General features: G+C 45.5%; 2 protein-coding genes and 3 long non-coding RNA genes across 7 annotated transcripts in view; 2 read left to right on the top strand and 3 right to left on the bottom strand.

Moving 5' to 3' along the window:
* Positions 1-1,458, top strand: part of pfn1 (profilin 1) — a 6,121-nt gene extending 4,663 nt beyond the window's left edge. The window contains exon 4 of the mRNA XM_071459360.1: positions 979-1,458. Coding sequence (XP_071315461.1) covers positions 979-1,076 — 98 coding nt within the window. The 3' untranslated portion in view covers positions 1,077-1,458. The remainder of the gene's footprint in view (positions 1-978) is intronic.
* Positions 1,459-2,637: 1,179 nt separating this feature from the next.
* On the bottom strand, positions 2,638-4,049 carry LOC139606923 (uncharacterized). The gene is made up of 2 exons (XR_011684742.1): positions 3,928-4,049; positions 2,638-2,926 (listed from the first exon to the last, which is right to left on the bottom strand). It is a non-coding gene; the product is annotated as an uncharacterized lncRNA (long non-coding RNA).
* eno3 (enolase 3, (beta, muscle)) overlaps positions 4,047-10,000 on the top strand; it is a 9,290-nt gene continuing 3,336 nt past the window's right edge. Inside the window, exons 1-7 of the mRNA XM_071459314.1 lie at positions 4,047-4,126; positions 8,759-8,848; positions 8,952-9,047; positions 9,208-9,266; positions 9,350-9,419; positions 9,619-9,752; positions 9,899-10,000. The exon at positions 9,899-10,000 is cut by the window's right edge and continues 15 nt beyond it. Coding sequence (XP_071315415.1) covers positions 8,764-8,848; positions 8,952-9,047; positions 9,208-9,266; positions 9,350-9,419; positions 9,619-9,752; positions 9,899-10,000 — 546 coding nt within the window. The 5' untranslated portion in view covers positions 4,047-4,126; positions 8,759-8,763. The remainder of the gene's footprint in view (positions 4,127-8,758; positions 8,849-8,951; positions 9,048-9,207; positions 9,267-9,349; positions 9,420-9,618; positions 9,753-9,898) is intronic.
* On the bottom strand, positions 4,911-5,429 carry LOC139606915 (uncharacterized). The gene is made up of 3 exons (XR_011684731.1): positions 5,180-5,429; positions 5,114-5,146; positions 4,911-5,069 (listed from the first exon to the last, which is right to left on the bottom strand). It is a non-coding gene; the product is annotated as an uncharacterized lncRNA (long non-coding RNA).
* The window catches only part of LOC139606917 (uncharacterized), a 14,001-nt gene continuing 11,796 nt past the window's right edge, over positions 7,796-10,000 (bottom strand). For 2 of the 3 annotated variants that reach the window (XR_011684734.1, XR_011684733.1), the window contains one exon: positions 7,796-7,919. This is a non-coding gene — a long non-coding RNA (uncharacterized lncRNA). The remainder of the gene's footprint in view (positions 7,920-10,000) is intronic. The other variant, XR_011684735.1, reaches the window with a different exon arrangement.

The raw sequence follows: 10,000 nt of genomic DNA, 5'->3' as shown, positions 1-10,000 counted from the left end.
CGTGGTTCAGCTCTTCACCAAGCTGCTGATTCTTTATTCTTCCATCGTGTTCATGAGTAAAAGGGATGAAAAAGATCAGATGAACATTAAATTCATCAAGAATAACAAACAAATGACATAACGACTGTCTTGCTCAGCTCAGTCCAGAGAAACATCAGACGGTGAAGAGGACACAGCTCAGTGCTATTTTTTAATAATCCATAATCCGTTCAGTTACCTTTGTCCCAGTTTTTCAAGTTAAAACTCATAAACGGGATGGTCAAACACAGCGTGGTTTATTAGATAACCTTGCAACAACACGCTAACAGATTAGCTTCCCCTCGGCCCTGAGACACAGGCCTGAAGTCTCTGGTTGGAGTTTATTGTGTAGATTTTGTGGACAGGCCGTGATCAGGAGCAGCTACAGAGACGACAAAAGTAAATGTGAAAATGTGATTTTCAGCCACGCTAGCAGCACGGCGGTCGATGCTAATATCTGTCAGTTCGGACAGAAATATCTCAACAACACATTGTGATGAAATGTGGTTCAGACGTGTTCTGAACTGGAACAGCTGACGTTCTGACGTCTCGTCTGGCGCCACCATCAGGTCACTGAGGCGTATGATCACATACCTGCAAAAATAATGTAATTCCCATCAGCCTCGGCTGGATGCTGTATTTTTAGTGCTAATTAGCTAATGTTTTATGCTAACTTGCTAAACTAACATTACATTATTATTGGCAATGTTATGTCAGTAATGTTGGACTGAATAGATCAGTAGAACTGGTTTTGTCCCACTGTTTAAAACAAAGTCATACTGAGGTATGCGTATTCATAGGAAGTTATGAAGTGACTTCCTGTTAGTGGTGAAATTTAACAAACATCCAAGTACCATAGTTAAGTTAGCATGTTAGCATTTAGCTGAACGCCCCACTGACAGAGCTGTTTGGTTGTGTCTTCTATGAAGCGCTGAGTCTCCTGTGTCTCTGTCTCCACAGCTTTAGTCATCGGTAAAGGCAAAAAGGATGCCAACGGAGGGCAGGTCGCCTCCAAGGTGTTCGCCACCGTTGAGCACCTGCGGAAAGCAAACTACTAACCATGGCCACCGATCCTGCTTGTGCCCCCTCCCCCTCCTGCCCCCTGCCCATCAACTCAAGAAAACAGCCACTGTTTTGTGCTTCTTTAGTTTTTTATAACCTTTGACCTTTGACCCTCCAGGCGTCCATCAGGGAAAAATAAAGTGTTTTAAGTTTTATTCATGTTGTGAACTAGAGATGAACATCAACACACACTCACACAGCAGTGACTGTGTGAGTGTGTGTTCTCACCTGGACTGACTGCACACCTGTGGCGGGGGTGTTGTTCAAAGCAGGGAACCAGTGTTAAATGTTTTACAGTGGAGGTGGACCTGCGTCCAATCACAGCTCTGTAAAGAAAATCACACGTCTGAAAAATAAAATGTGTTTATTACAACGGTCTGAGGTCGTGTGTGTGTGTGTGTGTGTGTGTGTTAATTAAATTGTCATCATCTTTCAGTGAAACACCATTAATCAGCAGTGCTTACTGCTGTGTAATTATATAATACTGATTTAACTATCATTACTGCTGCAGTGTTACTACAACTTACTACTACTACCATTACTGCAACTATTCCTAATGTTACTGCTCCACAACTATGACTAATACTACTATGATTAACACTAATGGTACTACTGTGAAAACTATACTACTGCTAGAACTATTCTAACTCTGGTGGAAAAAGTGTAGTACTGATACTACTGTGATTACCACTGTTAGAATTACTAATAATATTATTACTACTACATCATTAATACTACTATGACTATTAATATTACCACTACTACTGTTTGTAATGTACTGCTGATGATAGTACTGCTACTCCTACCACTATTACTACTGCTTGTACAACTACCACTGATATAATTACTACTGCCTCTGTTACATTAATGTCACTCATATTACTACTACTGCTAAATCATTACTACCAATACCACTGTGATCATTACTACTGCTACTGTGATTAACAGTGGTGGTTCTATTAGAAGTATTAGTACTGCAATGAGTAATACTACTGTAATTACCACTGTCACTTCTCCCCCCCAGTCTTACTGCTGCTACAGTAGTTACCACATTGATGGACAGTATTGCAGAAATGAAAGTGTACAAATACACTGAAGTACACTTTGAGTCTCACATTCAAATGAGCTTTATTGACACAGCAGTTTGTTGACAGTGGAACTAAGAGGAGGGTACTATTGTCAGTGTAGTGTAGTAACAGGAAAACACACTGTTGAATGTAAAAGAGTACTGTATACATAAAATGAGAACCCCCCCCCCCCCCCCCCCCCCCCAAAAGTCATGTGCAGTTATATTTAGACTGCAGTAAAGGCTACAGGGACACTGAACAGGCCACAGTGTGTGTATTCAGTCTGTGTGTGTGTGTGTGTGTTACAGTTAAAGGTGAGTGTAAAGGGTAAGGTGTCTTGTGTAATGTGTGTGTGTGTGTGTGTGTGTGTGTGTGTGTGTGTATGTGTGTATGTTGGGGTTACTGCCCTTTGCAGTGAATGCTGAGCCGGTCTCACATTTCCCCTTTAGATGAACTTTGACCTTCTCTATCTGAGTTAGGGACCGTCACACTAGTTCACACCAGTTTTATTCAGTCCACTGACATTAACACAATGTTACACAAAACATATATAAAACGTATATATAACACGGTGTCTGTGGGGTCAAGTATTCTTTGATTTATTTCTCATTCATAAAAATCACACGTTTTACCTGAATGTTTCCATGATGGTCCTGTGAAGACGAACAGCGTGACTGTTGCACCCCGCAGTCAGATTGCTGTAACGTGGTCTTGTGATCTGTTTTCATTTTAAGCCCAGACCTGGGCTGTGATAATAAGCTCATACATTAAAGGATGAGCTTTGAGGAAGATATAAATAATAATATTAGTATAATACATGAGTAAGTAATATCTGTCATATATATATATATATACACACACACACACACACACACATATATGCGATTTTGGTAAATAACATGATTCACAGTGGACATCCTGAAGAAATCTGTATTATATCTGAAGTGTTGGACGTAAAAGTTGAGGAATTTAACCTTGTACTGCTGCTAACGCTAACACTGCTAACACAGCGGGTACTATATATCACTACATTTGCTGCTGATTCTGCCACTGGTATTGCTAATACACTGAAACTGTTATGTTCTTATTACAGCTAACATGCTGATGTTGTTAATACTGACACAGCTACTGCTAATGTCCTAAAACTACTACTAAACTACTGCTGTTAAACTATGTGACTATCTCTACAATTACTGCTACTTCTACTACCAGTACTGCTAATATACTGGTACTATTAACACTGCTGCACCTACTGCTATCATGCTTATATCGTTACCACCAATACTGCTACAACTATTGTGAATGATGCTGCTACTATAACATCTAATATTAGCAATATGCTAACACTGTTATAACAACTACTACAGCTCCTGCTTCTGTTTTTGCTAATGCTACTTCTTTTATCGCGAACACTGCTACAATCTACGAGTCAATGTTAGCACAATAACAGTGTTAGATAAATATTGATACTATAAATATGTACATGGCCTCTTCCACCAGGATAGCTACAAAGACCCACAAAACAACCACAAAGAGAAGCAAAATGATCTTGAAGTAACAAAAAAGATGCAAAACCACCACAAAGACACTCACAATGACCACATAGTGACACAAAACCAGGAAAATATGCAAAGCAACCACAGAGACACAAAACCACCACAAAAATACGCAAATACTAAAAAAAAGCTCTTATTTTAGTGACATATTATAATATGTCCTGAAGGACATAGTGATTTTTGTGTTGTTATTTTTGAGCACTGCCTGTGTCAGCTCTTTGTACCGTAGGTTCTTCTGTTTCCTGCAGTCCTGTCCCATGCAGACGCTCCCTGTCTCACCACCCAGCCTCCTCCCTGTCAGGGAGCGTCTATAAAAACCCTGCAGCACGACAGACGGACACTCTCCACGTCAGTCGGACAGTCAGACGGACAGACAGGCGGCCAAAGACGACACCCCTTTTGTTCTGTAACAGCGCAGCTCAGGTAGGCTGGAACAGGAGAGAGCTCTCAGCTCTGAGCGGTCATTTTTTCAACAGCTTGGTTTTTTGTCTGAGTCTGTTTCCTGGTTGTTTCCAAGTTCTCATTCTGGTGTAAAACTGTCTCTAGTCTGCTAACCTGCCAAACCTGATTCTTTTCCCGCTTTTATTTTGAAAGTGTAGTCTAGTTTGAGTTTTCAGAGGAAGTCTGGGTCATTTTCCCCAAGTGTTGTTGGGTTTTTTTATTTTCTTAAAGGGAAGCAGAAGACAAAAACCCTTCAGGGCTTCGACTTTCATTAGCCTGAAGGTCAAAGAGCTGAAGAGCAGAAATCTGACAAACATGGGGGAACAAAGTCCAGACAGACAGACAGACAGGCAGACAGACAGGCAGACAGACAGGCAGACAGGCAGACAGACAGGCAGGCAGACAGACAGACAGACAGGCAGACAGGCAGACAGACAGACAGGCAGGCAGACAGACAGGCAGGCAGACAGACAGACAGACAGGCAGACAGGCAGGCAGGCAGGCAGACAGGCAGGCAGGCAGGCAGGCAGGCAGACAGACAGACAGACAGACAGGCAGACAGGCAGACAGACAGACAGGCAGACAGACAGACAGACAGGCAGACAGGCAGACAGACAATGAATGACAGGTTTCCTCTGTGAAATGGATGAGGTTTGTCTATGATGATAAAAGCTGATACAACAATCTGTCTTCATCTGTCGATTTGCATAGAAGCTTTCAAGTTGTTAAAGACACACACACAAGGCAATATAAAAAAGATACACACACACACACACACACACACACACACACACACACACACACAGGATTTTAAAAGACTAAACTAAAATAGGAGCTATAATAAGACATAGATGAATTCTAAATGAAGTCTTGATTCCAGGCCTGAGAGTTTGATCAGGTTTGTGGATCCAGACCTGATCCAGACCTGATCCAGACTTGATCCAGACCTGATCCAGACTTGATCCAGACTTGACCCAGACCTGATCCAGACTTGATCCAGACCTGATCCAGACTTGATCCAGACTTGACCCAGACCTGATCCAGACCTGATCCAGACTTGATCCAGACTTGACCCAGACCTGATCCAGACCTGATCCAGACCTGATCCAGACCTGACCCAGACCTGATCCAGACTTGATCCAGACCTGATCCAGACCTGATCCAGACTTGATCCAGACTTGACCCAGACCTGATCCAGGCTTGATCCAGACCTGATCCAGACCTGATCCAGACCTGATCCAGACTTGATCCAGACCTGATCCAGACCTGATCCAGACCTGATCCAGACCACCTGGTCAGATCTGCACTGTGCAGGTTACACAGCACAACTGTGTGTTATCTGCCTGTAACGCTTCAGAACCCAGTCTGTGATTTACAGTGTCTCTTCACTGGATGAACCAGGCCCCAGGGAAACACTGACTGGTTCCTTCTGGTTCTTAAATGTAGGATCAGTAGAAGAAAAGACTGTGGAGAACAGGACAGGAACAAGTGGACATGAGAGAGGACGGGACAAATAAATGATATTTTAGCCACAGACGCAGCAGAAACTAATCTGACAAACCTGTTTCTTACTGTGCAGTAAAAAGGGGACAACAGCCTCACATTGTATTACATTATAGCACAATTAGCAGCAGTGTTAGCAGCAGGTAGTGTTAGCAGCAGTGTTAGCAGCAGTGTTAGCAGGTAGTGTTAGCAGCAGGTAGTGTTAGCAGCAGGTAGTGTTAGCAGCAGTGTTAGCAGCAGTGTTAGCAGGTAGTGTTAGCAGCAGTGTTAGCAGGTAGTGTTAGCAGCAGGTAGTGTTAGCAGCAGTGTTAGCAACAGGTAGTGTTAGCAGCAGTGTTAGCAACAGGTAGTGTTAGCAGCAGTGTCAGCAGCAGTGTTAGCAACAGGTAGTGTTAGCAGCAGTGTTAGCAGCAGGTAGTGTTAGCAGCAATGTTAGCAGCAGTGTTAGCAGGTAGTGTTAGCAGCAGGTAGTGTTAGCAGCAGTGTTAGCAGCAGGTAGTGTTAGCAGCAGTGTTAGCAGGTAGTGTTAGCAGCAGTGTTAGCAGGTAGTGTTAGCAGCAGTGTTAGCAGGTAGTGTTAGCAGCAGGTAGTGTTAGCAGCAGTGTTAGCAACAGGTAGTGTTAGCAGCAGTGTTAGCAACAGGTAGTGTTAGCAGCAGTGTCAGCAGCAGTGTTAGCAACAGGTAGTGTTAGCAGCAGTGTTAGCAGCAGGTAGTGTTAGCAGCAATGTTAGCAGCAGTGTTAGCAGGTAGTGTTAGCAGCAGGTAGTGTTAGCAGCAGTGTTAGCAGCAGGTAGTGTTAGCAGCAGTGTTAGCAGGTAGTGTTAGCAGCAGTGTTAGCAGCAGCTAGTGTTAGCAGCAGCTAGTGTTAGCAGCAGTGTTAGCAGGTAGTGTTAGCAGCAGCTAGTGTTAGCAGCAGTGTTAGCAGGTAGTGTTAGCAGCAGGTAGTGTTAGCAGCAGTGTTAGCAGCAGTGTTAGCAGCAGGTAGTGTTAGCAGCAGTGTTAGCAGCAGTGTCAGCAGCAGTGTTAGCAGTTAGTGTTTGCAGCAGTGTTAGCAGCAGTGTTAGCAGCAGTGTTAGCAGCAGTGTTAGCAGCAGGTAGTGTTAGCAGCAGTGTTAGCAGCAGTGTTAGCAGCAGTGTTAGCAGTTAGTGTTAGCAGGTAGTGTTAGCAGCAGGTAGTGTTAGCAGCAGTGTTAGCAGGTAGTGTTAGCAGCAGGTAGTGTTAGCAGCAGTTAGTGTTAGCAGCAGTGTTAGCAGCAGCAGTGTTAGCAGCAGTGTTAGCAGGTAGTGTTAGCAGCAGGTAGTGTTAGCAGGTAGTGTTAGCAGCAGTGTTAGCAGCAGGTAGTGTTAGCAGCAGTGTTAGCAGCAGTGTGTATGTTTTGTAGGTTTTGGACGTCCGTTTGCTCATTAGTGGCGCGTTCTTGACTTCATCCGTGAAGACAGCAGTGTGGACCTGTCTCTGTCTGAAGCTTGTGAAGGCTTTTTCTGCCACTGAACTGTAGTCACTTCACAAATTGATTTTTGAGCTCAGACATATTAAAAATCTTATACATATGATGCTTTGTTACAGATGAAACTGAAAGGATTAGATGATTCCAACTATCTCCATGATTATCGTATTTTAGAGCCTCTGCTCAGTTTTTCCATATCTATTTATTTATGTGTAATAATTTGAGGCTTGGATGCTGGTTGGACAAGACAAACCACTGTGGAGGTGTCATTTTGGGCTCTAGGCAACTGAGACAGCATTTCCTACTACATTCCTGAAATGTTCCAAGACAGATATTTTTAAAGCAGAAGAATCGGTAATAAAATGAATCAGCTGCAGTCCCACAGAGCAGTTCTGATTGGCTCCAAACGTTCAGCTGCAGCATTAACACACTGCGGCCTGAGCCTGTGGTCCAGCCACAACTAAAGGACCTTTAGTTATCAGAGAGGCTGAAGAGGCTGATATCAGCTCACACACACAAATACCTCTTCAAATGCCAAGACCATTAATATGTGTGTGTGTGTGTACTGTAACCCTATAACAGACAGGAGAAAGCCATGACCTGTGTAGAAAGGTCAGGGAAAAGGTCAAAGGGTTTTACACACTAGTCTTACTGTATTAATAACTCTCTATGGAGATCTCTCACCCCCCTCCTCTGGCACCAGAATGGTCTCTCCCTCTCTCCTATTGGTCCCATAGCTGCCTGTCATGGGAGAAGCTCTGCGGGGGGGGGGGTCTGATAGGGGACGGGCATCATGGCGTTGCACAGGATCTCTGCAGCAGGTCTGACACACACACACACACACACACACACACACACACACACACACACAGATCAGTGTGTGAGCTCTGGTTCATGACGAGTTGTTTTGTTATTTTCATTTCCAAGGTCACTGCTTGATTTTCAGGTGAAAACCTCTCAGGAAGAAAAAGATCTTCTCTCTTCTTCCTCTGGTTTTTACTGTTGTCTTACATCCAGGACAGGACCCTGATCAGGGTCAGGAGAGAGGGAGAGACCATTCTGGTGCCAGAGGAGGGTCAGGGTCCTGCTCTCATGACCCCAGCACAGGGTTTTGTCATTGAACAAGATCCTGACCTTGTGGAATAATCCTTATACCAGTTCCCATCCTCGTCTTATTGTAGACTAGGACAGAGTCCTGTGCTGCTGCCCTGATCCTAGGACGGCTCGGAGTGGTCCAGGTCCCCACTACATTGTCCCATCCAGTGCCAACAATCCTAAAACAAGGTCCCATCCTCTTTTAAAAATCCTTAGACTAGGTCCCATCCTGAAATTCATAGGATGGAGTTCTAATACTCCGAGGACATGGTCCCTCTCATGGTCCCAGGAAGGGTTTTCATCCTGTGCCAATGATCCTCACACCAGGTCCTTTAGTCCAAGGACAGTTTCCTGTACTGCCTCGTGTAGGACAAGTGCCAGTTCCCTCCATGGACGGGGTCCCATCCTGTCCTCCTAATCCCAGCACACTGTCCTGGCCTGTTTGGTCTGGTCCTAGGACAGGGTCCTGGTTTGGCTGTATTATCCACACAGACAGAGCTAACACAAACATTTCAACATAGTACCTCCTTTTATTGATGTCCCCTCCTGTCTGTCCCCCTCCCTCAGTCAGGATGTCCATCACTAAGATTCACGCTCGGGAGATCCTGGACTCCAGAGGAAACCCCACAGTGGAGGTGGACCTGTGGACAGCCAAGGGTGAGACACACGTCCTCCAGTCTGTGTGTGTCTCTAATATCTGTACCATCAGACACCTGAGACGCTCATAACCTGTCTGTCTGTCTCTCTGTCTGTCTGTCAGGTCATTTCAGGGCAGCAGTCCCCAGTGGTGCTTCTACTGGAGTCCATGAGGCCCTGGAGCTCCGTGATGGAGACAAGTCCCGCTACCTGGGCAAAGGTAGGAGCAGCCACTGACACCGGAGACTTGACTTTTCCAGGTTCCTCCTGGAAGGACCTGGAAAGACCAGGTTCCTCCTGGAAGGACCTGGTTCCTCCTGGAAGGACCTGGAACAGTCTGGGCCACAGCAGCACGTCATTGTCCTGGTTTGTGTGTGCAGGTACTCTGAAGGCTGTGGAGCATGTGAACAAGGACATCGCCCCCAAGCTGATTGAGAAGGTATAACATCAGTTCATCAGGGGGAGGGGCAACAGCTTCTGAACCCTAACCCGTCTGTCTCTCTGCCTGTCTCTCTCTCTCAGAAATTCAGTGTTGTTGAGCAGGAGAAGATCGACAAGTTCATGTTGGAGTTGGACGGCACTGAGAACAAATGTAAGGACCTGTCTGTCTGTCCTGTCTCTCTCTCTCCCTCTCTGACCTGTGTCTCTCTCTCTCTGACCTGTCTGTCTCTGTCTGACCTGTCTGTCTCTGTCTGACCTCTCTCTCCCTCTCTGACCTGTCTCTCCCTCTCTGATCTGTCTGTCTCTGTCTGACCTCTCTCTCTCTCTCTGACCTGTCTGTCTCTCCACAGCTAAGTTCGGTGCTAACGCCATCCTGGGCGTGTCGCTGGCCGTCTGTAAGGCCGGGGCAGCGGAGAAAGGAGTTCCCCTCTACCGCCACATCGCCGACCTCGCCGGACACAAGGACGTCATTCTTCCTGTTCCTGTGAGTGGGAGGGGCTTCTAATGGGTGGGAGGGACTTCATCTCAAACCTTAAACATTTACACATCGCAGCCTTAACCTCTGCTGATGAATCTACCTCAGCGGCTCCACCTGGGACAACATGGCTGACTAACTCATTTCCGCTCCAGGCCTTTAACGTCATCAACGGAGGAAGCCATGCTGGAAACAAACTGGCCATGCAGGAGTTCATGATTCTGCCCGTCGGAGCCGCCAACTTCCACGAGGCGATG

This window comes from Trachinotus anak, unplaced genomic scaffold (genome assembly GCF_046630095.1).
Source record: "Trachinotus anak isolate AG129_WGS33_773 ecotype Australia unplaced genomic scaffold, CSIRO_AGI_Tana_v1 ptg000023l, whole genome shotgun sequence".
NCBI lineage: Eukaryota > Metazoa > Chordata > Actinopteri > Carangiformes > Carangidae > Trachinotus > Trachinotus anak.
This window is presented reverse-complemented; position numbering and strand designations above follow the sequence as displayed.